At 36.9% G+C, this 27,771-nt stretch overlaps 3 protein-coding genes across 7 annotated transcripts in view; 1 reads left to right on the top strand and 2 right to left on the bottom strand.

Annotated features, from left to right (window-relative positions):
- LOC137631755 (uncharacterized) overlaps window positions 1-9,777 on the bottom strand; it is a 60,486-nt gene extending 50,709 nt beyond the window's left edge. The window contains exons 1-2 of one of the 4 annotated variants that reach the window (XM_068363685.1): window positions 9,711-9,777; window positions 8,761-9,096 (exon numbers count right to left, since the gene is read on the bottom strand). In XM_068363685.1, the coding sequence (XP_068219786.1) occupies window positions 8,761-8,779 (19 nt within the window). In that variant the 5' untranslated portion in view covers window positions 8,780-9,096; window positions 9,711-9,777. Of the gene's footprint in view, window positions 1-8,760; window positions 9,097-9,629 lie in introns of all 4 variants that reach the window. The other 3 variants (XM_068363686.1, XM_068363684.1, XM_068363683.1) reach the window with 3 other exon arrangements.
- The window catches only part of Atg3 (Autophagy-related protein 3), a 325,399-nt gene that overhangs the window by 189,997 nt on the left and 107,631 nt on the right, over window positions 1-27,771 (top strand). The window lies entirely within an intron of this gene.
- The window catches only part of LOC137632028 (isatin hydrolase-like), a 51,992-nt gene continuing 50,125 nt past the window's right edge, over window positions 25,905-27,771 (bottom strand). For both annotated transcript variants that reach the window (XM_068364003.1, XM_068364004.1), the window contains exons 5-7: window positions 27,524-27,711; window positions 26,854-27,038; window positions 25,905-26,079 (exon numbers count right to left, since the gene is read on the bottom strand). In XM_068364003.1, the coding sequence (XP_068220104.1) occupies window positions 26,031-26,079; window positions 26,854-27,038; window positions 27,524-27,711 (422 nt within the window). In that variant the 3' untranslated portion in view covers window positions 25,905-26,030. The remainder of the gene's footprint in view (window positions 26,080-26,853; window positions 27,039-27,523; window positions 27,712-27,771) is intronic.

Below are 27,771 nucleotides of genomic sequence, written 5' to 3'. Positions count from 1 at the left end.
AAAGAAGAACCCGGTAGCAAAAACATCAATCATTATAACACATAGTCATTAAGTAAAGATAAATGAAAGCTCTGTAATTGCATATTCATGATTAGAAGACTCATTGAATGTGCATTTTTGATAGTTGATGAAGTTTACCTAACTAGCGTATTGTTTCCTGTTCGGTGTACGTCAGTCTGTCTTTCAGGAGTGAATTGACATTTTCTATTCAAGGACTCATTCCATAGAATGAAAAAATACGTTATTTTGATACTGATTTCCTACATAGTCTTTAGCTAATTATTTCTATAAATTTGATGTGCATATAATGGTATCAGTGCGCATGCTTATATTTAGAAAATATGAACAATCAAAAGCATATTTTGGTATGATCGGCATAGATGCTAAACTAATGTACTCTGGGCTGAGCTTAATGGAACCAACGAGAGGAGGAAATAAGGAAAAAGGCCGACGTATCGATACGTTTACAGAAACCGAAAGATTTGTCCCGTCATAGATAGAAGGTTATCGGGGTCAAGAGAAACGGAAGGGAGTGGGAATTCCAAAGCTTTTGGGGGAAAATAAATTATAGAAAACACTTCCATGGAGGTAAGGTAGTAAAGAAGGGAAACATCATAATAAAGACAAAATCATTGACTGGATATTTTCCATAATCTCAATCATCTTGAGAGGGGCTTTAAAAGAGAAAGTTCCTATACGGAAACACCATTTTAAATTGGCATACATGAAATTAACAAGAATGTGCTTTAGTAATTGAGATAAGGAATTAAAATCACCTTCAAAATCAAATAATTTAAAAAATCAGAAGCATGTTTAACCGATTGAGGTGCAAAGCTTTGCAAGAAATGTTTTAAGGAATTTGAAATTGCAAAACATTGATAGAAGAAACATTTAGATTTTATTGTTATCAAATTCAAGCAATTAATAACCGAAACAAAAGGGCAAATATAGATAAAAATTTCTTCCTTAAGTTGCCTAACTTTCCTAGTCTTGAGAAGATTAGCAATATGAGAGATGATATACAAAATGATTATAAAAATGTTGGGGATATTTGGAAGGTGCATGTAGAAAAGCAGGTACTGTGAATTACTGCCAATCGTGGGAATAATTTAAAAGTTAAACTAAATATAACCAGAGTTGAAAAATGAAATTTGGAGAACTCCGGGAGATAGGAAAAAGAAATAGCTATTGTTCAACCAACATTTGCACATGATATCATGTACAAAAAGGAAAAAGGATGTGTTCACAACAAAAGCAAAACGTTCTAGAGTTCATTGAAAGCACATATTTTGAGAGGCTATCCAGAGGTATATAACGATGATGATTCATTTTGCATTTACAGTCATTAAGTCCGAGGAAACACTGTTTTTCCGTGTGTTTTCCACAAGTATTTAAGATCAGAAATCGAATCAGAAACACCAGGCGTTCCTGCATTGACAGTTACAGTCTACTGCATTAATTCCCGTACACTTGACAGGAAGTATAGAGGGACTGTTGGCAACGATACCTTTAAACCAAAGTCGCTGAGCTTGTGAACACGTGATCAAAAGCATTTCTATTAATTTCATAAAGTGCTTTGAATAACAATATTTTTTTCTGCACAGTACTTCGTAAAATTGATAATAAATGCTTTTGATTAAGTGTTTACAAGCTCAGCGACTTAGTTTTGCATGCAGCGTTGCCAACTGTTTCTTTTTTGCTAAACACATATGACAGCAATCTTCGCAAGATAGAATCAGTCATTCCAATAAAAACTTTAAGTCCATTTTTGGCAATAATGCTTGTAATAATAACCAGGAAGGCAGAAAAAAAATATAGTAGTGGAGCTAAATGTATTAAACATTGCAAGGTCAGAGGGTAATTTAAGGGTTGTGGTAGCCTATTAGAAACGTTCCTGGCTAACAATCTGTTAGACGGGAGTTAGAGACCCGCTCAAGCTCGATAGTAACCAGTACGGTCTGCAACCTCACCATCCTTGTGAGCTAGGGTTAGAAGCTCTTGGGGAAGCCTATAAGTCTACCTTTTGAGTCAGGGCTCCCTATTATCTGGCTATCCCTGGTCCTAGCTTGATGAAGGGGGCGTTTGGGCGCTGATCATAAACTTAACCTTAGAACATAAGCTAGTTACAACTCGAGAGTAATGGAAAAAATAATGATGGGAATAACACTAAGAGACAGAACAAGAGTAATATGGATACGAGATCAAACTAACGTAGAAGATATTCTAACATGTAAGAAAAAGAAATGGACATGGGCTGAACATAATGAGAATGACAGAAGACAATAGATGTACATTAAGAATAACAGAATGGGTCTCTAGAGATTGCAAAAGAAGCAGGGTAAGAGAAGACAATGATTGACGAACTAACAAAGTTTGCGGGGGTGGACTGGGACAGAAATACCATAAACAAATGCAAGTGGAAGGACATGTCTGGGACCTTTGTTCTGCAGTGGACCAGTAACGGCTGATGATATATATATATATATATATATATATATATATATATATATATATATATATATATATATATATATATATATATATATGTATATATATATATATATATATATGTATATATATATATATATATATATATATATATATATATATATATATATATATATATATATATAAAATGTTCAGTTTCTAGGACATTGTCCTGTCCCTTGCCTCTGCCATTCATAAGCGACCTTCAAGCCTTTACATGAATGCTGTAATCTAGTGTCTAGGCGAATTGCATGGGAGTATGATTAAAATCATTGTGATGATAATTGCAATCTGCTTAATTATCGTTTGTTCTCATTTTGAAATCTTCTTAATCAATTATAAACATGAAGTGAGGAAAGGTTTCAAGCAAAAACCGCGTAAATGTAAATTGATTTTCTAAAGGGTACCTTCCCTTTATCTGTTCCTTTCATTTTCAGTTTATGCCCTTTAATGACAAAATCACCGAATCTTGATAACTGGTAATTTTAGTATTCTTGTACTCATTATTCATATTCAAAAACCTTTTAATATACTCATGAAATAACACTAGGTTCCGATTTCCTTCCTACTTTTTATTACCGGGATTATCACGATGAATAATGATATATAATTCATATCATCCTGTTTTGTTGCTATCAGATTCTAATTATTCTTTTGCAACATGAGATTACCTTTACTCAATTTCTTATTAAAAATCTTAATTTTCGAGTGACTTTCACTTCGCATTACCGAGAACTGAATTTCACAGGGCAAAAAATCATCGTAGCGGAGCTAATAGAATACACAACTATGTGCAAACCTTACTGCGCAATAGAACTAAATCGTAATAGTAATAAAAAAATCATAAACATAAGATTACCCTGAAAGACTGTTTGGATAATCCTGAGAGATGCTACAAAACAACGTTTTGTTTATGTAATATTTTTCCTGCTTAACTTTATTTGATTGCATTACATATAATTCTTTACAGCGCAATCTCAATTTCAAATTGAGATCCATTTTATCATATTGATGAAAAACTTTATTAAGTTATATAAACTCATCTTATATTCCTGGTAGAACATTCTAAATTCAATTGAAACTACGTCCTAAATTACAGGGTTTTGGGAAACTTTTTACTTCAAGTTGACAATAGACTCATTAACTCGAGCTTCAATCATTTAATTTCGGTTATTTGGAATAAACTTTAAACCTTTATTAGGTGTAAAATTGAAAGGATAACTTCACTACAAAGCTTAACTGAAGAAGTGAAAAATAAAATCCTTTCTATGAACTTATAAGACCAATAAAACTCAGCCCAGACAGAATGTAAAGTAAGTTCTGCACAGTCATTTAGGCTACTCAGACAACAGACCTAAGTGCCAGGCCTCCACCAACGGGGTCACCCAACTGCTCTGGAAGATAAAACCATTCGTTATACCAAGAAGCAAAGCCTGTGATTAACATTCTCGCAAGGGAAGTGAACGGGCGTCTGTAAGTCTTCCCGGAGGTGAGGTTCATTGGTATCATCTGGATTCCTTTCTCGCAGTGAAAGTTATCGAAGGAGATGGGCGCCCAACTCTGGACTGTTACGAAATGCTCACTCACATTCTTGGCCATATGAGGTCATCTTCCTCGATTATCTTCTACGGTGTGTTGCAATGGTGAAGAAAAATGTCCTGTCATGAAAAAATAACAATGGCTGCTGTTGCAAGATCATTACTAGCAAAGGCAAAATAAAAATCTGAACAAGAACATTATCGAGTAATAGATAATCGACGGTAGAAGAATGGGCAATAGAAAGCTTCTCAAACCACTGCAACTTGACACGCAATAGGAAAAAATGATGTAACCGCGAAAGTCCACAATTCATCACTTGACAGCAGTTTTCTTTTCTGCTTACTCAGCGTCACACCATTACTCGTTGAAGATGATATGCAACATACAAAAACAAACATATCTGCCATCCTTTCCTTCCTGTTGTCACCGGAACGGAGCTGCCCCTAAACGAAATACCCTTTCACTCTCTTTGTCATTACTTGCACAATAGCGTGAAACCTGTTTAGCTTCCCACTCAGCTATGAGAATCTCTCTCTCTCTCTCTCTCTCTCTCTCTCTCTCTCTCTCTCTCTCTCTCTCTCTCTCTCTCTCTCTAAAATTCCGCATACAAATGGATTTGATGGTACATGTAAAGTTATTGGTCTTCTAATCAGAGTTGATTTCAAAGGGTTTATCCCTTTTTACATAAACTTAGTGTTTATGTGATACAAATGTCCCGCTTAAAGGTTTCATGTGCTACATCTTCCGTTAAAATCCTTAAATTAGTTAAACCATTGTTTTTGCCACACAGTACGTCTATTGAAGGGCCGTACAGTACCATAGGTCTGTAAGACTGCTACACTTTCAATGCTTTATTCCAGGTTGCACATTATAAATAAGACGGGAATAGTTGAAAGAGTAGTGATAAGGCAAAGTTACATAGGAAAGATTAGTATGGGTGATAGTCTGGTCTATTCTTTGCACATTCTTCTCTTTCCTAATACATTTGACAACGCTTAGATAACAGAAAAAAAAAGGTCTTCATCCAAGTGGGTTAATAACTGCACCGCAATTGGCCTGTGGATACTTCCCACTTGGTAAGGGTAGAAGAAACACTTTAACAAGGACATTCCAAAATCAAACTATTGTTCTCTCGTCTTGGGTAATGCCATAGCCTCTGTACCACGGTCTTCCACTGTCTTGGGTTAGAGTCCTCTTTCTTGAGGGTACATTCAGGCACACTATTCTACAGGTCTTATTTCCTTATTTCCTTTCCTCACTGGGCTATTTGTTCTTCAGCTTACATTATCGTGCTTTTATAAAAGGGGTTATAGCTTAGCTAATAATAATAATGATAATAATAATAATAATAATAGTAAATTGGTTTCGTAAAAAGCAAAGTTTGTACAAAGAGTATATAAACCTGGAATGCGAGTATGTATTTGCAGGTGTGTATGGGTAATGGATGTGTCAATGTATATATACAGTATATATATACATATATATAATATATATATATATTTAGAGAGAGAGAGAGAGAGAGAGAGAGAGAGAGAGAGAGAGAGAGAGAGAGAGAGAGAGAGAGAGAGAGTCTCTAATACCTGTACCCACTTGCAGTCACGTCCGCAAAGTCAATATTACGAAATGCTTGAGAAAGTAACATCCTTCCTCCTCCAGATCCCTTAAAAGAATTGAGACGAAAAGGCTATATTCTTCTAATCGCAATTCTTCAATTTCTTTATTCTTTTGTCTCTTTTTGAGTGAAATATAGGATGGGGGAAATTTGATAGGAAGTGGACAAATAGAAAACACCAACCAGTCTCTCCGTCCCATTTTCGGGATAAGGATTTCTCTTAATCGACAAATGAAATGAAAGCTTACTAGTTTCTAGCACTAATTCGTCTGTTCACACACGCACGCACAATATATATATATATATATATATATATATATATATATATATATATATATATATATATATATATATATATATATATATATACACATTTGTGTGTACAGTATTATATCATTGCATGTTGCGAAAACTTTAAGCTATTTCGTAGAAAAATTGCTGATATTTTGTTATTTTAGGCATTGCTGTCTTTGTTGTTCGAAATGTAGCTCTGCCATTACTACGGATATAAAAAGATGAGAAGGTGCAAGACATTTTACGAGTGAATGACACTTTTTAACAGCAAAGGACAAGAAATTGTTTAAAGGCCGCTCAGGAATGACAGAGGCAAGGGACAGTGGTGCCAGTGCTCTAGCTAGCAGGACAATGCCTTATGTATATATATATATATTATATATATATATATATATATATATATATATATATATATATATATATATATATATATATATATATATATATATATATATATATCAACGCCCAAGCCCACTCTTCATCTAAGTTAGGACCAGGGAGGACCAGGCAATGGCTGCGGATAACTCAGCAGGTAGGCGTATAGGCTCCCCTAAACACCCAATCCTTAGTTCGCAAGGATGGTGAGTTAGCAGATACTACAAGAAAGCATCGAGCTTGAGCGCGACTCGAACTCCAGACCGTTAGTTCACCAGGCAGCGAGCGACGTTTCCAATAGCCCATCGCAAGGGTAAGAATATTATATTTTTCTAAATGATAAATAAAACAGATGCACTTTATTGAAGAAAGCTAATTGATTGTACATTATTATTAATTATTCGAATCAGTAACGAAAAAGATAAAAGTAAAATTTAATAATATACATATATGGATAAAGCTCAGAAAACTTAAGCCGGTATTGTAATGGTAAAGTAAAAACCAAAGTAAAAATGTGAATAGTTGGCTTGGAAAAAAATGAACAGTTGCAAAATAGCTTCCTGTAGTTAAAATGTATATTCTTATGGCCCGAGTACATATGCGCACATTATCTTCAAAAGGAGAAAAAAGCGAAGATATTGTGAAATTGATGACAAATGTAACTGGCCAAAGTAAGCTACTGTGGTGTATAATTAAGGTTATTATCTTTAACTGTATTCAATGCCAGGTAAATTTTAATTTCATCGTGAGAAACTAAACGATTTGCTAAATACGGACGTTCAAAATTCTTAAAAAAAGAAAAAAAAAATACGATTTTCAACAAAAGGTAATTTTATCCTATGAATCCTTCTAAAAAAAAAGTCTAGAAATGACATGATCTGAAAAGGACATGATTGCATTATCCTTCAAATTAGTGTAAACGTTCATTTTAACCTTGAAATAGAACTTTGAGATTCAGAGAGCGAAAGTTGCAAAAACTGAACCATCAACTTGATTTGTCAAGTGAGGATAATTGGGTTGCACCCTAAAGGGATGTGTGAAATCCCACGATATAGGTCACGGTTCCTGAAGAAAAAGTATTCCTCAGTCGTAACGTACTTTTCCGGTCAGCAAGGTTACTTGGAAGGAAAAACTGAAGGACTGTCTCTTGCGTAACGGTATGAAGGCGTCTCTTCTCCATTAAGGCTACAGATGGCTGATTTAGCGTTAAGCCTTTGGGGCAAGAAGAGGGGTAATCAATGCCTCAATCCCTTTCCCTGTAACAATTGGTGGACTGTCCTTGGGATGCACTTGTCCTCTCTTGTCTTTTACCATTGGTAGGAATCGCTTAAACCGTGATTACTTTCCCTCTCAAGGGACGGCGAAACCGAAAATTTAACCATTATAAAGAAAGCTTAACTGTGTCAATACTGACTAAAAAAAAAAATTGTGTTTAGAATTTCTGATTTAGAGTTGGTATATATATTTATGGAAACATGAACTACTTGACAGATATAGTAGTGATCATTTTCGTATAAAAAAAAACAATGATTATGTTAAAAAAAGATAAGATATTAGTACATGAAAACTATCATGAAACGTTCTCGTGTCATTTTTTAAAAATCATAAGCTTTCTTTGTTAAAAAAAAAAAAAAAAAAAAAAAACCTATGAAGAAAGACAGATATCCAACCAAAGAATTACACTCAAGTTCATATGTCAACGTCAAATTCAACAGTGATGCTGTGACAGGTTGTACCGAAAGATCTCCTGATAAACAAAACAAAAATCAAGATAGATAGATAGATGTTATCTATGAAAACAAGTTGTGGTAAACCAAAATAAAACAAGTCTCTGTAACGAATCCCTGACCAAACTGTCATTAGATTTAGTTTTCCTCTTACAGATGTTCTGGTTAAGAAATAGCTAAAATAAGATAATTAAAATAATTATTAATTTACCTCTTCAAGTTATGAAAAGTGCTGGTTGCTGAAAAAAATCTGTGATCCCCCCTCTTGAGAGTAACACAAATCATAAGCTACTGTGTATTTCTATAAAGAAGAACTCTTTTGAACTTCACTGGCCAAAATGTAAGCAAAATCGCCTTTTATCTTAACTCCTACGAGATTATTTCTATGGTGATCCATTTTATACATTGTTCGCTGACTATTTTGCCTTCGCAACAGGTTTCCCAGATATGATATATGTATCCAGGATTGAAAACGATAAGGTTCATATTTTCAAAATCTTTAAACGTAAAAGCTTTGCTGGGTACTTTATTCTATACCTATTCATTCACTATGCGCATTGCTTTGTTAAATCAATTTCCCGCCAAAAACAAAAGAAATTCTAACTTGGGTAAAGCAACAGGTAAAGGAGGATGTTCATCATCTCTTAACATATACTTTCATGAAATTGAAACAAGCAGTTGATATATAAATAAAACACATTGCACTTAAAAACTCACGTAACTTACCTTGTTTTAACAAAGTCATCTTTGCAGGAATGTCGTTCTCAACTACTGAATGTTGTATTCCTCTCCAACTTTTCTTTCTTGTTTGTATATCACAGCACGAGTGCTTCTTGAATTACTTTGATGCTATCTATTAGGTTTATTGTCCGGATTCAAAATAAACATGTAATGCTTAAAGGCATATATGTGTCACATTATAAAAAACTACTGTGCCTTCTACGCTGACACTTTTTATTCGGACTTAGAGAATTTTTTTTTTCTGTTTGGTTTCTGTGGTGGCAATAAAGCAATTCTCTACCACTAATGTTATATTGTTTTATGGAACGTCAATATCAAAGCCTGGAATAAAAAAAAAAAATACATGATAATTAGAGCAAAGGATGAAAGTTTAATGCGTGTGTATATGTGGTTATATACATCAATGTTTGGGCGTATTATTTTTATGCAAACTGCCCTAATACTATCCAAATAATTAAGAAAGGCTATGTTAATTGAAGTGGATGTAGAAAAGTAAGTGTAAGAAGTCCGGTGTCGCTCTTTTTTTTTAATTACTTCCGAGCAGAAGCGGGGCAGAATTTAATAATGTTTATTGCAATTTTTTCTGTTAGAAAAAAAAATATATGCATGTTGATTTTCCTGACTGTTAACCAGGTAATTGATTTACAAAACCATTAGCCATCAACCAGACATAGGTAATTTTTTTCACACACTTCAACTCCGTTAATATTCAAGAACAGTTCTCTCAAGCCTTAACTCATTTCGAATCATAAACACCGACATTATTTATCAATGTTTTTCACTTAAATAACAATTTCCACTATAACCACAATGGCTCTTAACGCTTTGCCAAACCGAAGGAGCGAGTATCCTACAACTAACGCGAAGAAGCAGCCGTAGTCAACAAAGGCTAGCTAGCGGCAGAGAATGTTGCTGACTGCCAGTCGCTTACCGACCGACTGAATGAATATTTTTCGACGCTGCAAACCTCAACCACTCATGCTGTCTCTTTGACCTATGCTACGGCCACTTTCTGTCGTATCACACCTTGCCTAATGTTGCGGTGAGTTTCTTTTACGGTTTGCTATGTAGCACCACGTCTATGTTATGGGGTGAATGCTAAATTATAGTCACATGCTCCTAACCCGTATTTTCTACCGACGATTAGGTCATTACATTTTACTAACCGATGTAGAAGCAAAAACTTTCACATGGTTTAGAAAGTGGAACGTTACCTTCTTGAGGAATCCAGTCCTGGATTCCTAGTAAGCCTTAGTAAATAAAGGACTTACGAATATAAGCATGCGATAGTGCAAGATATACATTGTTGATTACGTTAATGTTTTTTTTAAATGAATGTTGTGGTAGTATTTTTTATAATAACTTATTTGCTATTCCGACTTTATGTTTATCAGAAAAATCATATCAACCTATTTGTCCAGTGTGATTTTTGCTCTGGAAATAATTGTTTTCCCGTGAAAACGCGTGGCCATAACAGTCAGAAAGTAAATATAAGTGGGGACAACACAAACATAGAAATCAAGATTATTTACAAGAAAGTCATCTCTTAATTATAGTTTTAGAATAACCCGGACTATCAAAACGATGTAAGCGAGATACTACTACGTTGTGAACTTAATGGACTAAAAAAAAAAAAAATAGAAAAGATACCCCCTTAAGAATAAACAGAAAACCATTTCCGTAAGACGTTCTATATGGATAGGCTCTATCTAGATTAAGCTGTTTCGACCAAAGTCAGTAACCTTTTACGTGTTATCTGTTGGGAATACCAAGTAAAATGGAAAATACAATATTACATAATGTATATAACATCATATCCCATTAGCTTTACGTTGGAAAATAAATTGAATGGTTATCAGACATGAGCTTAGATACCATATTTTATCAAGTGTACCAACCTAATACGAATGCATCATACAACACTGGGTACAATCTTAGGTTTTAAGGACCTTTGATATTACCGAATGATTTTATAAGTATAAGTTTTTTATTCAGAGGATTTCTAGGTGAACTGTACACATTGTTGTTTTCAAATGGAAGAAATTTAAATTTGATACAATTATACATTTTGTACATATCTAGGCTAAATATAAGAAGTATGCAATAATAGTGAGAAACTGCTAGAGTACTATTAACCTCCAAAATTATTAGATTTGAAAATGGCATTATCTATCGTAAAGTAATATGAAAAAAAATTACTCATAAAGATGAGGCCAGCAAGGAAAATTAAATTGGGTACATAGGACGACAAAATGGTTGGACACCATAATATGTGGAATAAACAATCATTAATTTGTGATCAAATGTTAATTCAAGTAAATATGACTTCAAATGACGTGCTTTACTGCTCTATGGAGTCGTGTTGCGTAATGATAAAACAATAAGAGATTCTGATTCATCCATTGAAACAGTATATATACCTTTAACGACGTAAGTGTAAGTGAATACAGGAAATGTGAGATAATATGCATTTTCAAGTGGATTCATGCTCTGAATGATATCGATAACACAATTCAGTGTGGTGGAAGAGTTAATATTCAAATATTTAAGCAAGCAGAAGCAATGGAAGGCATATTAATGCATGATTTGTATGAGTCCAAAATCTGTGGGAAAAACTTTGAGGCCATAACCATATGAAAAACCCTTGTCAAAGGAGTATTAAATTTAATGAAGCAACAACAGATGTGACGGAGGTGAAAGTGATGTTAATGATTATGACTAACGAAAACCGCGACTGAAACGCGGAACACAAATTTCATTAGCATGAAGGAAAATACTAGTGTACGTGACCTGTCAGAAATGACGGCTAAATATTCAAATAGCTACGCAAACGCTCACACACAGATTCCACCCTTCCCATCCCCGCCCACTTACCTAACTACAACCCGTCTTACCGCGGTATGACTACTTCCTCTGCCCCTAATCCGAGGGACGGGGAGAGACCGAGTAGTTATATGCCTGGCTTCGCTTTGAGCGTGACCGGAAATATATATACAGTATATAGCCAGACACTTGCTCTGTTATGTAGAAGAGGTGTTTGTTTTGAACGTAAAGCAATATTTCAGAGTTGCTGTTTTTATAACTTGAAGCTCGATAGCATTTCGTAATGATTGCAAATTAAAAGTAAATGGATTAATTTCAGCTGACCTGGCATGGCACATTTGCATTGCTTATCAGTTGGTAATACTATTAAAGAAATTTGCATTTAGTGGATGCGCTATAACACATATAATTTAATAGAGCACAGTTGATATAGCTGAAAATTGGTGATAATTAATGAGCAATGCTTTGCGTGTATTTTCGTTATTACATGGAATATAAAAACGTTGTTGTTTAGTTTAAGATTTGCTTTCTTAGTTGCAGTTATTTCAAATTGGCTTTAAGAATTATCTGTTGCTATGAAAGGTAATGCTGGTACATGCACAAGTTATTCGATATTTTGATTAAAGTAGAAATTATCATCGAAAACTTTTACCGCGCAGATGGGAATATTATTATTATTATTATTATTACTATCCAAGCTACAACCCTAGTTGGAAAAGCAAGATGCTATAAGCCCAGGGGCTCCAACAGGGAAAAATAGCTCAGTGAGGAAAGGAAATAAGGAAATAAATAAATGAAGAGAACACATTAACAATAAATCATTCTAAAATAAGAAACAACGTCAAAACAGACATGTCATATAATAAACTATCAACAACATCGAAAACAAATATGTCATAAATAAACTATAAAAAGACTATGTCTGCCTGGTCAACAAAAAAGCATTTGCTCCAACTTTGAACTTTTGAAGTTCTACTGATTCAACCACCCGATTAGGAAGATCATTCCACAACTTGGTCACAGCTGGAATAAAACTTCTAGAGTACTGCGTAGTATTGAGCCTCGTGATGGAGAAGGCCTGGCTATTAGAATTAACTGCCTGCCTAGTATTACGAACAGGATAGAATTGTCCAGGGAGATCTGAATGTAAAGGATGGTCAGAATTGTGAAAAATCTTATGCAACCATAATATGATACTTAGGAAAGATACAAAGAGGTCCATAAAGGGAAATTTCAACAATGAAGTATAGTGAATACAATAAAACCACGAATTCGTTAATCAGAGAATAATTTGTTATTCCAAGATACTTGTTAACGTAGCCGGGAAGAGGAGATATCGTAAAACTGTTTATGAATTATATGCTAACACGAATGTGTGCACACATTAAAAGCAAAGAAAATCTTACAAATAAAGAAAATCATGCGATATACTAACCTCTAGTCTCAAAATATAAACAATAGCCAAGGTCTCTAGGAATGTTTAATTAGATTAGAAAACTTATAGGTAGTAGGTTGGCCAGGCCACCAGCCACCCGTTGAGATACTACCACTAGAGAGTTATGGCGTCTTTTGACTTGCCAGACAGTACTACATTGGATCCTTCTCTCTGGTTACAGTTCATTTTCCCTTTGCCCACACATACACTGAATAGTCTGGCATATTCTTTACATATTCTTCTCTGTCCTCATACACCTGACAACACTGAGATTACCAAACAATTCTTCTTCATCCAAGGGGTTAACTACTGCACTGTAATTATTCAGTGGCCACTTTCCTCTTTCTAAGGGTAGAATAGACTCTTTAGCTATGGTAAGCAGCTCTTCTAGGAGAAGGATACTCCAAAACTAACCCATTGTTCTCTAATCTTGGGTAGTGCCATAGCCTCTGTACCATGGTCTTCCACTGTCTGAGGATACACTCGGGCCACACTATTCTATCTCATTTCTCCTCCTCTGGTTTTGTTAAAGTTTATATAATTCATATAGTAGATATCTATTTTAATGTTATTCTTCTTAGAATATTTTATTTTTCCTTGTTTCCTTTCCTCAATTGGATATTTTCCTTCTTGGAGCCCCTGGGCTTATAGCATCCTGCTTTTCCAACTAGGGTTGTAGCTTAGCAAGTAATAATAATAATAATAATAATAATGATAATAATAATAATTCTAGGTATACTGTAAATGAAATTGCTGGAAAAAAAAATGACTCAAGAGTAGGGGGCACAAACATATTCCCTTCCGAAAGTATTACCCAATCTTAAAGTCAGAGACAAATTTTTTCTTAGCAGAACATTACATGACTTGAGTTTCAAAGATGCTTGAAACACCTTTAAGCTTTTAAATCTTAAGTAAGAGAGTTATTACATTGGGTGGGGGGGTAAAGGATGAATTTCATTTTAGATAAAAACAACAAATATATTTATGGAAATTATAATAAATAAAGCTATAAAGGATTAAGGATTTCAGTGGGTAAAAAAACCATGTAACCTTCTGGCAAATAATGTTTTTTTCTGACTAAACAGTTTTATGCCAGAAGATTCTTATGCATTTCAATAGTCTACTTTATTTTACGAATGAGACTAAAGAACTGAATTTTACCTTTATATAAAAAAGATATTCTCTTTTGTTTCTTATGAGGTATTGTTGGTGGAATCCAGGGGAATGAAGAAATTGATAACTCGTTATTCCTCACCTAAGTCAGGGGGCATTTATCAATGAAATTTATTACTCCTGCTATCAAAATTTATTTAAGAATTCAAGAAATGGATGATCTTGCTTCTGTAAGCGACTTTAATGCAATATAATTTCGCTTTAGCAATGGTTATCTTAAGATATATATATATATATATATATATATATATATATATATATATATATATATATATATATATATATATATACACACACACATATATACATATATAAATATATATATATATATATATATATATATATATATATATATATACATATATATATGTATATATATATGTATATATATACATATATATATATATGTATATATATATTTATACATATATGTGTATATATATATATATATGTACATATATATTTATATATGTATATATATATATATATATATATATATATATATATATATATATATATAGACACACGTACATATACATAAATCACTAGGACTTGTGAATCATATGTATGAATGTTATAACACTATCAATTGGAAAGCTGCTAAAGAACTTATATTTTGCACAAAATTATTGCTAAAAGAAACGTTATTGAGACATGCATGATTAAGAAAAATTTTGAAGAACGGCTCAACACCATCCAAGGTATGTACGATCTGGATGAAGCATTGGTGAACAACCTAGCTTTCAAACAGTTTGTTCAAGTTTGTTTTGTTCATGTGCTATCAGTGAGGTTTTTTGAATCCTAAAAGTATGATTAAAACATAAGACCACCCGCTGTACTATCATATATATATATATATATATATATATATATATATATATATATATATATATATATATATACAGGATATATATATACATATATATACATATATATATATATATATATATATATATATATATATATATATATATATATACATGGTATATATAAAAAACAATAAAGGCAGCTGTTTCTAGCCCACTGGAAGAGAAAGACCTCAGATATGTCAATAATTCATGTCTGGGTTTTGGCCAGTTTTCATAACCACGCTGGCCAGTGCGGATTGGTGATGGTGGAAAATTACTTACAGCAAACCAACCTAGTATGAGTGGCCCTGACCAGTACAGCTTTGCTGATCAAGGCGATACGCAAACCCTTTCATCACGTTAAGGTATCCCCACTCAAATTATATATACAGTATATATATACACACACACACACACACACACACACATATATATATATATATATATATATATATATATATATATATATATATATATATATATATATATATATTATGGATAATGGCTCATTAATATATTTGGGTATATTCATCCTCTTCTTTAAAATAGATAGTTAGATAATTAAGCGAAACTAAACGGAAATCTCAAGTGCACACAGATATTGCATGTATAGGCCTCTCTCTCTCTCTCTCTCTCTCTCTCTCTCTCTCTCTCTCTCTCTATATATATATATATATATATATATATATATATGTATATATATACATATACATATACATATATATATATATATATATATATATATATATATATATATATATATATATATATATAAGTCCTCAAATGAGAGGTAATAAGGACAATAAAACAATCGTATATATCAATATCATCTTTAGAATGTTCACTTTTTACATCACCTTCAAAATCATCCGATATAAGATTACCACCATAAAATAGGCACTTTTGTACCGAGGCGTTTCTGGAGATTTACCAACTCTCCAAGTACAGTACCCATCGCTCCTATATAACAAAGAGCAACATGTCTGACTTCATATATTATTATTATTATTATTATTATTATTATTATTATTATTAGCCAAGCTACAACCCTAGTTGGAAAATCAAGATGCTATAAGCCCAAGGGCTCCAACAGGGAAAAATAGCTCAGTGAGGAAAGGAAATAAGGAAATAAATAAACGATGAGAAAAAATTAACAACAAATTATTATAAAAACAGTAACAACATCAAAACAAATACCGTATGTCATATATAAACTATAAAAAGACATTAACAGCCTGTTCAACTTGAAAACATTTGCTGCAACTTTGAACTTTTGAAGTTCTATGTATAAATATATTTCCTTCCGGTCACCCTTAGCGACACTGCTAAACGTATGAATACTCTCTTCCCCCCCCCCTATACCTCGAGTAGGGATTAGTCATACCCTGGTGAGAGGGGTAGGCCTACCCCGAGAGGTAGCCCACACTCGGAAACCACAATCTGTGTCGGCATGTGTGCATAGCTCTTTAGCCGACATTTTTGACGGCTGGTGTACTTGAATCTAACAAATTCAGTAACCACAGACCTGCAATCAACTATGAAGGCTTTCAAATTTAAAAACTTGAGAACGTCACATAACGTGGATAACATACGTTAGTCGCCTTTATTATTGTTTTCAAGTGCGATATTTGTAGATCTAATTTATTAATCCCTGGACTCACTTAAACGGATATGTTATTATTTTCCTCCGAGGTATTCTATTATATATATATATATATATATATATATATATATATATATATATATATATATATATATATATATATATATATATATATATATATTATAGCCTACTCGATATTAATATTACAGCCTACTAGATTTAATAATCTTGCCTGTAAAATCTGTTCCCACATAACTAGGTATATCGTACTTGAAAACTTCAATTAAAGTAAATTGACGCAAAATTTAAGTTTGTGTATGGTGTATTTGCTGTATTGGAATTGTGTTTATTTGTATTTAATATTTATGGGGTGTAAGAAAGCATAGGGTTTTTTTAATACTGAAAATACGACATAAGTAGTTATAATTCACGATAATTTCTACACGACCTACAACATGTCTACTCCTTACGACTCTGTGTTAATATGATTCATTGATATTTATCAGCTCTGACGATGGTTTTACTAACCCTGCATAGTATTTCAGAATACTTAATAACTATATTAACACAATATTGGCATCTAAATCTCAGATACGCACAGTTATTGGGGAAAACACTGAGGACATTGATTATAGGTTGTTTTGGCGCTGTCTGGTACCTGTAGTGTGCTTTTCCGCAGCCTGCAGGACTTATCGGCAAAAAGTAGTCTTCCACGTAGTAATTTAGTCCAGAATTATTTCTTTTTTATTTTAGAAAATTCTCAGCATTTCAGAAGTGGCCTCCCACGAATTTTCAATATATAAAAATGCTTACTTGTAATTTAACAAAAATAATATTTCATATATCTTTCAAAACAAAGTCAAAAGTAAAATGCATTGCCTTACGCTCGGACTACATAGCTTTAGCTCAGAATCAGATCTTTCTAATTAATACGCTTCACATATTCTGTGATTAGGTGATACATTGATTATGTTTAATATCAATTACCTATGAATCAGCTGCTTTCACTCTTGGATAATCCTTATTTCTTAGTGCTCCCTTTCTCTTGTTACCAGTTACGAGTACACATGTTAATATTCTCCTCCCACTTCCTATTTAAAGAAATAGACAAAATATTTCACAATTATGGCAGCTTCTTTTCGAGTCAATGCTGAGTCACCTACTAAACACTCCTATCGTGGACCCTTTGGTTAACTGTTCTGCACTTTGCACCTAAATGTATGGAATGTTCGTATTTATTTGCCTTTGGAATTTGAAAATGCTTTATAACGTTTCAATAGAAATTTATTATATATTTTAGAGCTTGCTTAAAGTTCTGGTCAAATATTTGTTATCTAAATTGTTTTATCATCTTTGAGTGGGACGTCTTAAAGAAGAGGTTATATTTTAGTTATACATCAAAATTGCATATTGTTTTCTGTGGTGCATAAGAGGATAGACTAAAATTATATTTAGGCGTATAGAGGCCATGTTAAGTTGTAATGTTTGACAGTTGATTTTGAATGAAGGAATCATTTATGAGATTTTAGAATGATATGTATTTAGTTTAGGTCAGACCATATAGTTTAAAAAATGATTTTTTTTATGAAAAAAATGAAGCATTGCCTTGGTGTGGTTGTGTTATGAATATGCAACCAAGTTAATTATAAGGTTTATCACATAGCACATGTAAATAGGCTACATATTTCCTAGGCATAGGAGCTTTACAAAATTTAATGTATTCATCAGTAAAACGAACCTTATTTTCATTGATTAAATTTAGATGAGTCGACCCCGAGTTGCCAGTTTCAGTCCTTAATATAGTGAAGTTTGATAAACTATGAATCGAATATAACGCAGCTATTATTATAAGGAAAAGTAAAGTTCATTTTTTATCTTATTTATAACTTCATATTTTAGGATCTTGTAGGTATCCTTCGATTTTAAGTATCAGGATTTTTAAAAAATTTCCTTTCATTAACTACGAATGGAAGGCCTAAATTTCTTTCATTGACATTTATATTTATAAAATATTTATACTGCCGTTAATGATAAATATTAAGTATAACACCGAATCAGCTTTTAATACACTTTCTGTTGTTTACTTCAAGATTTATGCATATGACACCGATCTTAGTTTGTAAGGACAGTGAGACAAGCGTCACCAAGATCAACTGATACTTTATTTGAATGCGCACGGAAATACATAACAAGGTGCGGACGGAAACGTAGGATTACATTGGCGCCAAGTCAGATTTAAGTGCCCGCCAAAATATATGTGTTTTCTTACACTTACAAATATATGAATTATGGGTTAACAAAAACATGTCATGAAACGATACATATATCAAAATGTAGCTCTGGTAGAGCGGAATATATATACATAGGACACCACAGTGTGGCGAAGAGAGAATTTAAATAAATAAGTAGTTTGTCGATTTTCTGGACGACGAAGGGATCGGTGTCCTTACAAGTACTCCCCCCCCAAGACATCGGGCGGCGTAGAGGGCTGATGATCAATCTTCGTATCTCTTCGGGCGTCGGAGGGTTCCTCTTGTTTTTGAACGGAGGGGCGCGCTGGCGGTCGGTGTAAGGATCTCTTCCTCTTGACGTCGTTTGATGATTTTTCCTTCGTTGGGCGGCTTGTTTTGTGGCGGAACTCTGGGTCTGCCAGGTCCAGCGGAGGCGGTGTCGCTTCCTTCGAGAAACGCTGGTTTCACGCGGTCTATAGAGACCCAGTCCTCTTGGCCATGGACGTCGAGAAGGAAGGCTTTCGTTGTCTTTTTAATAACCCGGTAGGGACCTCGATAAGGTCTAGTCAGTGGTTGTCGATGAGCGTCGACACGGACGAAAACGTACTTGCAGTCATCCAGGCTTTTTGGCTTGAAGTGCTTGGTTCTGTCCTGGTAAGTTTTGAGACACGGCCTGAACTTCCTGGCGATATCCCTTAGGTGATCCAGCTGCGTGTCGTCGGTTGATGAGGGAAAGAATTCGCCAGGAACTGCGAGCGCTTCCCCGTAAACTTTTTCGGCGGGCGAAGGTTCGCCGTCTGCGCGTGGGGCGGTGCGAAGGCCGAGGAGTACCCAAGGAAGTCGTGATTTCCAGTCCCCGTCGGTGCAGCTCGCCATCAGGAACGCCTTTAGGGCGCGGTGCGTTCGTTCGACCATGCCGTTTGCCGCGGGGTTGTATGCCGTGGTGCTGTGGAGCGTCGTCCCCATCAGGTTCGCCAAAGCCAGCCATATTTCTGAGAGGAAAGCGGGGCCTCTGTCAGTCGTGATGTCGTCAGGAACGCCAAACCTGCTCACCCAGCTTGACAGGAGGGCTTCGGCACATGCTTGAGTCGTAGCTTCGGTCATCGGCGATGCCTCCAACCACCTCGTGGAGCGATCGATGATCGTAAGTAGGTAGCGAGCGGATCCAGAAGGGGGCAATGGTCCCACGACGTCGATGTGTATATGTCCGAAACGTCTTTTTGGCTGGGGAAAATCGCCCACCCCCGATTCGGTGTGACGGCTGACCTTGCTTGACTGGCAGTTGATGCATGACCTCGCCCATTCCCAGGCGTCCTTTTTTATCCCTGGCCAGACAAACTTTTCAGACAGAAGGCGAGCGGTGGTGCGTCCTGAGGGGTGCGAAAGTCCGTGGATGATATCGAATATTTTCCTTCTGCAGGAGGTTGGTACCCAGGGACGAGGGCGGCCCGTGCTGGTGTCGCAAAGAATAGTTACTCCTGCTGGTCCGAGGGGAACCACACTTATCTTGAGCGCGGATGGCTCCGTCAGGTGAACCTGTGCTTCTCGGTCGGTGCGTTGTTCGGTTGCGAGATTGGCGTAGTCGATTCCCAGGTGGATCACGTCAATTTCAATCCTTGAAAGGGCGTCCGCGACTGGGTTTTTCTTTCCTGGGACATAACGTATGGTGCACCCGAATTCGGCGATTGATGCGAGATGACGTTGTTGTCGGGATGACCATGCGTCCGTTGATTTCGTGAAGGCGTGGACGAGGGGTTGATAATCCGTTGCAATCGTGAAGGGGGTACCCTCCAAGATGTGCCTGAAGTGGCGGACGGCGAGGTAGATGGCGAGGAGTTCCCTATCGAAGGTGCTGTATCTTGTTTCGGCGGGTTTCAATTTCTTGCTGAAGAATGCCAGCGGTCGAGGAGAACCATCGACGAGTTGCTCAAGCACAGCCCCGCAGGCGACGTTGCTGGCGTCGGTCGTTAGTCGCAGGGGCGCGTTGTCGTCGAAATGAGCCAGGGTGGTGGCATTCGCAAGGGCATCCTTCGTCCGAGCGAATGCCTGTTGCTGGGGCAAGCCCCACTCGAGTTTTTTTGCTTTTCCTTTCAGGACGTCGTCGAGGGGTGACAGGGTTTGTGCGATGTTGGGGATGAAGCGCCTGTAGTAATTGACCATTCCCAAGAACTCCTGAAGTTGGCGAATGGTCGTAGGTATTGGGAACTTCCTGATGGCTTCGACTTTGGTTGTCATGGGTTTTACCCCGCGCGAGGATACACGGTGACCAAGGAAATCCACTCCCTCCGCACCGAACGTACATTTGTCGAAGCGTACGACTAGGCCGTTCTCCTGTAGACGCTTTAGGACGGTGCGGACGTGTCCCCGGTGTTCCTCCTTGGTTTTCGAGATTATCAGGATGTCGTCGACGTAGCAGACGCAGAAAGGTAGGTCACCCAGAATGCTATCCATTAGTCGTTGGAAGGTTGCCCCGGCGTTGCGTAGACCGAAGGTTGAGTATGCGAAGGTGTAGGATCCGAACGGCGTTACAATGGCAGTTTTCGGGATATCTTCCGGGAATACGGGGACCTGGAAGTAAGAGTTGAGAAGGTCCATCTTGGTAAAAAACCTTGCGCCGTGCAACGCGTTCGTTAGGTCCTGCATGTTGGGCAGTGGGTAGTGATCGGGCGTTGTGATGAGGTTGAGGCGCCTGTAGTCGCCGCAAGGTCTCCAGGACCCGTCCGGCTTTGTAACCATGTGCAGGGGTGATGCCCAGGGGCTCGATGCTTTCTTACAGATACCCATGCGTTCCATGTCCTCGAAGGCGCGTTTGGCATCCTTCAGTTTCTGAGGTGGGAGGCGGCGGAATTTGGCGTGAGTGGGAGGTCCTGTCGTTGTGATGTGGTGGGAGGTCCTGTCGTTGTGATGTGGTGGGAGGTCCTGTCGTTGTGATGTGGTGGTAGATGCCATGCTTGGACGGGGAACCTGGCGAGTGTCGGAGCTCGGGCTTGAAAACCTCGGGAAACTCTCGTAGGAGGTCGGCGTAGGGGTGCGTTGTTACGGCGGATACGGACATTGTTGCAGGGCCATGTTCTAGGGCGCGAGACTGGCAGGTCCCCGTGTCGATGAGACGTCTGTTAGCGACATCGACGAGGAGTCCATGGTGGGCGAGGAAATCTGCACCGAGGAGGGGGCGATTGACGTTGGCGATAGCGAAGGACCAAGAATACGAACGGCCCATGATAGATATCTTGAGGGTCTTGATTCCATAGCACCGTATGGGAGATCCGTTGGCGGCGATGAGTGAGGGAGCGTTTTTGTCGGGACCACGGTCTAGGTCGGACTTCGAAGGAGGGAACGTTGACTGCATTGCGCCGGTGTCCACCATGAGTCTACGGTTGGAAATGGTATCGAGGATACAGAAACCAATCTTGTTATGGTTAACTGCGGCCGCGATGGTGGCAGGTGGATGCTTCTGGCGTCGTCTTCTAGGGAAACTGCATGGTGCTCTACATTTCTTGGCGTCACTGCCGAACTGTTGGTGGTAGAAGCACCATGCTGGGTTAGGCCTAGGGTTTGGTCGCGTCGGTTGCGGTGGTTTCTTTCTTGATAGAATGTTGATCTCGTCGTCCTCGAGGGCCATTGCCGAGGAGTCTATGGAAGAGCAGCTGCTGAAGGAGGAGAACGGAGGCGGTGTTGACGATGATGCTCCGAGGCGAGATGCTTTGGAGGCCTCGTGGAGCTTCTGAGCCTTCGACAGGAGTTCGTTCATCGGGAGCGTGTCGGCGTCTGTCAATTGGGCCCGTACGTCCTGTGGTAGGCGTCGAAGAAAGATCTCGCGAGATAAGCTAATCTCACGTCGTCGGCCGTTGCTGTCTGTTTCGGGGAGCATGAGCAGGCCGGTTAGCTCGTCCCACGCCTCGACAGGAGAGGTGTCACCCATGGGCTTGCCGGCGAGGTCCAGTACTTTCTGTGCCCTTGCTGAGACGGAGAGGGAGTAGATACCGATGAGTTTCGTTGTCAGGTCGTCGTATGAAACTTGGCCGGCCTGGGCGTCGAGCCATGGGGAAATCTTGTCGAATACTTCTTCAGGTATGGAGGTGAGAACGATGTCAGCCTTGGCGCATGAGTCGCTGAGTCTAGCGATGCGGAAGAGTACGTCCGCTCTCAGGAACCAGGAAGCGGTGTTGTGTTGAGAAAAGGGCGGCAGTTTGACTTTGGGCGTGGAGGCGAGGCCGTTGGGTGCGATGGGCGTGTTGCTTCCTACATCGTGGCCAGACGACGAGTCGGCGAAGAGGTGAGAGGTTGATATGTCGGTTAAGCTCATCCTACTGCCTTACGTTCACCGAAGTGTGGGAGAACCAAAGGCAGGTTCTTGCCTAAGGTAACGGAGTATGTAGAAGGTAGCACGGCCGTAATAAGTCCGTTAATGGCAAAGCCAAAACCGCTGATGCTACTTTCAACTCCGGGGTCACCAGTTGTAAGGACAGTGAGACAAGCGTCACCAAGATCAACTGATACTTTATTTGAATGCGCACGGAAATACATAACAAGGTGCGGACGGAAACGTAGGATTACATTGGCGCCAAGTCAGATTTAAGTGCCCGCCAAAATATATGTGTTTTCTTACACTTACAAATATATGAATTATGGGTTAACAAAAACATGTCATGAAACGATACAAGTATCAAAATGTAGCTCTGGTAGAGCGGAATATATATATACATAGGACACCACAGTGTGGCGAAGAGAGAATTTAAATAAATAAGTAGTTTGTCGATTTTCTGGACGACGAAGGGATCGGTGTCCTTACAAGTTAAAAAAAAAAAAATCTACGAGTAGCCTACCATTTGGCTTCAACATTTGAAGAGCCTTTGAATTTTCTTAATGTAGGCCTACCTGCTCTATCTTCAAAATCCTCCTTGAACTCTGATGAAATATTATCGATATAAATTTATTTCTTGTGATCAAGTAGTGTGCCTAGAACTTTCAAAATGCTTTGCCCATCTAATTTCAGATACTGTAGCCAATCAAGACCAAGTAAGTTATGTCCATTACTTTTGACTAAATTCAATGGCACCTTCCCTAGCTTTTGTTTCACTAAAGCCTACGCAACCTCTACTCGTGATACACCTATTACTTTAATGTCATGACTGTAGTAACCGTCTATGACTATTGTTTTGTGTTTTCTATGTACAAATTAGGAATAGTAATTTTTATTATTTCAGACAATTGATAAATTGGTGGCTGTCTTAACATGCATTTCAATTGTTTACTACTTATTGACACTTTTGCCATGAGATGTTCCCTTGTATCTGTTGAAAATTAGTTTCTGACAGTCCTAATTATTATAAGCATTTTCTGTATATTTTTCTTGGCCTAAACCAGAATCACTTGATGTCTTCGTACAAATAAAGCCTATCTTTAAACCATTTGACCTCTAACACTCAGAAGCTTACTTTTCGTCCAGTAATAACACCATGGAAACAATGAAGACTAAGGATAACTTGTTTTCTCGTTTGGACAGTTTAGTGGATTGCTGGAAGACATTTTGTTCTAGATATAACTGCATCTCCAGTGTGAATACCATTCTCCTCGGCAAGTGTTATAACTGGAGGATAGTTATACCATCATAACCATTTTTTTTTCTTTTTTAAACGTACAAAAACCGTAAGCGATCGAATACAAACAAATGAGCATCAAAGTATGAAAGGTATACAAGAATTTTTTCCTATTGTTTGTATTACGCTACCAGATTTGTACACTATATGAGGAAGTATTAATAGACTCTAATACTGACGTACATTAGCAATAACGCTTACAATAAGCTTACATTCATAATCAGTCATACATATACGTTTATTATTATTATTATCATTATTATTATTATTATTATTATTATTATTGATATATTTTAAGAATATTAATATTAAAACAATTGTCTCCAATGTAAACTGTAAAGACTTTAATTAAACAAGAGGAAGAAAAATAATATAGAATATGTGCCTGATTGTACCCTCAAGCAAGAGAACTCTAACCCAAGACAGTGGAAGACCATGGTACAGAGGCTATGGCACTACACAAGATTAGAGAACTATAGTTGATTTTGGAGCGTCCTTCTCCTGGAAGAGCTGCTTACCATAGCTATAGAGTCTCCTCTACCCTTACCAAGAGGAAAGTAGCGACTGAACAATTACAGTGCAGTAACCCCTTAGGTCAAGAAGAATTGTTTGATGTCCTCAGTGTTATCAGGCATATGAGGACAGGAGAATATATAAAGAATAGGCCAGATTATTCGGTGTATGTGAGTGTAGGCGAAGGGAAAATGATCCGTAACCAGAGGGAAGGGTCCAATATAGTACTGTCTGGCCAGTCAAAAGACCCCATAACTCTCTAGCAGTAGTATCTCAACGGTTGACTGGTGCCCTGGACAACCCACTACATATAGTTTCTAATTCAACACTTGCCTTGCCATACCATTACCATTGCTCTAGTCAATGATAAGGATGATGAACTAAGTCACAGACTCAGAGTGTCCAAGCCACAGTGGCATCCTCTCTCGTAGCTTCATTTCTGTTTTGATTTTATTAATCAATTAGTTCAAGAGACCGTTTCGTCCTTTTAGTCCAATGGTTTGAATATTTTTTTTTATTTTATTAGTAACCCAATCACCAATACCATTCTCATTTTCTTTCTACTCAAAGTAAGGTCACTGTTTTGTTGTCCTTACCAAAGAAATCACACCTTTCTAAAGCTTAAAAAGAAAAAAAAAAAATGGAACTTTCCTGGCTCGACACCATCTTTTTTCCCAGTGGTAAATACTTTTTATTCAAATGTTTTTAAGATAATGTCAATAGTACTAGGCTGGATAAGAAAGTCATAAAATGCCAATTCATTGAGAAGGGCATTTTGAGCATCGGTCGTTGCATCGATGCCATTTATCCCACTTGGCAGACAATCATTTAGCCTACAGTTTAAACCAAAAAGTGAAGGGAAAGACTGAAAATGCGGATAGTTAATCGAGCTTTTATTCTGATATGAAAGACTTCCTTGTTTTCTAAGTGCCTCGGTAATGTGGATTTGGCAATATACACACAACATGCTGTGTGATACGCAGAATTCCTAGGAATGTATAGTTGTATACGATAAACTCATCTTGTAGGTCATGTAGTGCGTAGGGTTCGCCTGCGTGATAGGACCAGGAAAGCAGCCCTTGAAATAAAAGTAAAGTAAAAATATCATATACGTTTTTAAGGGGTGTGGTGGAGAGGACGCATAAAAATTATAGAAACTTTTTCTATATTACCATAGCTCAGGGAAACATTCCAGACACTTTCAATCTTTGAATTTATTTCAAGATTTTTTTTTTCTATTTTCTTATGTATTCATTGACGTCTATTCATAAATGACAATCAAACAACTGTACTATTACCTTTTATTCACGATGCTTACTAAAGGGTTTGAAACTACACATGTCTCAAAGTAAAGATTAGTTCCAGATATTAGTTGTGAAAATTTTCATATTAATAATGGAATAAAATAATGTTAGGTTTTCAAATTACTTTTTAACTTCATTATCAAATGTTGCGTTGGAGATCCTTTGCTATCAAAGGGATTTTTTTAAGATAAGTACAAGATTTGGGGTGTTTATATTAGACTGATACAGTCTTTGAAACCTTGCAAAACAGGTATAATATCAACAGGTTACTTAATCTATAAATTACCATCTACCATGTTACAAAAAATATATAAACAACACATTGCGCTTTTCCTAGTTTAACAGTACAGTCCAACTTGTCTGGTGACGACGCATTAATTTTTTTCCAAGATAGAAAAAAAGCAAAGTAGCAATTACTGTAAATTATCAGAGGCTTCCTAAAGAAAGCAAAATGAAACTCATTACCTTATTGTTTCACAAGAAGTGAGAAATGTCAAGTAAATAATTAAAAGTAGGCCTACACTTGATTAGTATTCTACACCACATACATCACAAGGGCAAGCGCTGTGATCATCTGGGCCACAAGCATCACGGCCAACGACTGGTTTGATTTCGGTGACGCGCTGGTCAGTTGGTGTTCCTCTCCTACTTCGGCTATGATTCGGGCTGGAGCCCCACTGCCACCTCCTATTCTCATGGGTAGAACTGTCACGATTGCACCTTTAACTGGTAACTATAGGAGGATAAAGCATTAGGTAAATGCAAAGCGTAAAAGGGATAATATTTGTCTAGCAATAAGGATAAAAATTATTTGAAACTCAGGTACATAAGACTTTTTAATTAAATATATATATTTATATATATATATATATATATATATATATATATATATATATATATATATATATCTCTAATATATAAACGTTGTTAACTGTAAAAAATTATATTGCATGATTAATTTTATTCAGGAGAACTCTTGAATATCTCATTTACTTTAGCTTTCCACTATCCTTGAGAAAAAAATATCAAAAGTGGAACTTGTGCTGAGTACAATAATCATGCGTTGTTTCTTTCCATTAACTTATAATTTAACTGGAAGCAGCAATGAAGGTATAAAAATCCCTTTAATTGGACTAATTGCACTCCATTATCACTCTAAATGCCTGTAATGACATGTAAATATCATTAGGCCACAAAATGTAACACATTGCTACTTACTTTATCCAAGTTAGCCATATTTTCGATACCGTAGATGTTTTTGGTGTATAATGCAACATGAGATGGGTACCTGACAGATTGCCCGACATCTACGGAAATTGTATCAATTCCAACACCTATGACGCCCGTCTCGTGGCCATGCTTGTTGCCGTGATTGGCTAACCATTCTGCTGCACCTTTGCCAAGACCTGAGAGCATGCAAAGAAGGATATTGTAGTAGGTAAACGTAATACAAGTGAGCTATGACA

This window comes from Palaemon carinicauda, chromosome 40 (genome assembly GCF_036898095.1).
Source record: "Palaemon carinicauda isolate YSFRI2023 chromosome 40, ASM3689809v2, whole genome shotgun sequence".
NCBI classification, from domain to species: Eukaryota; Metazoa; Arthropoda; class Malacostraca; order Decapoda; family Palaemonidae; genus Palaemon; species Palaemon carinicauda.
Note: the sequence above shows the minus strand (reverse complement) of the source record. Positions and strands in the feature narration are given on the sequence as shown.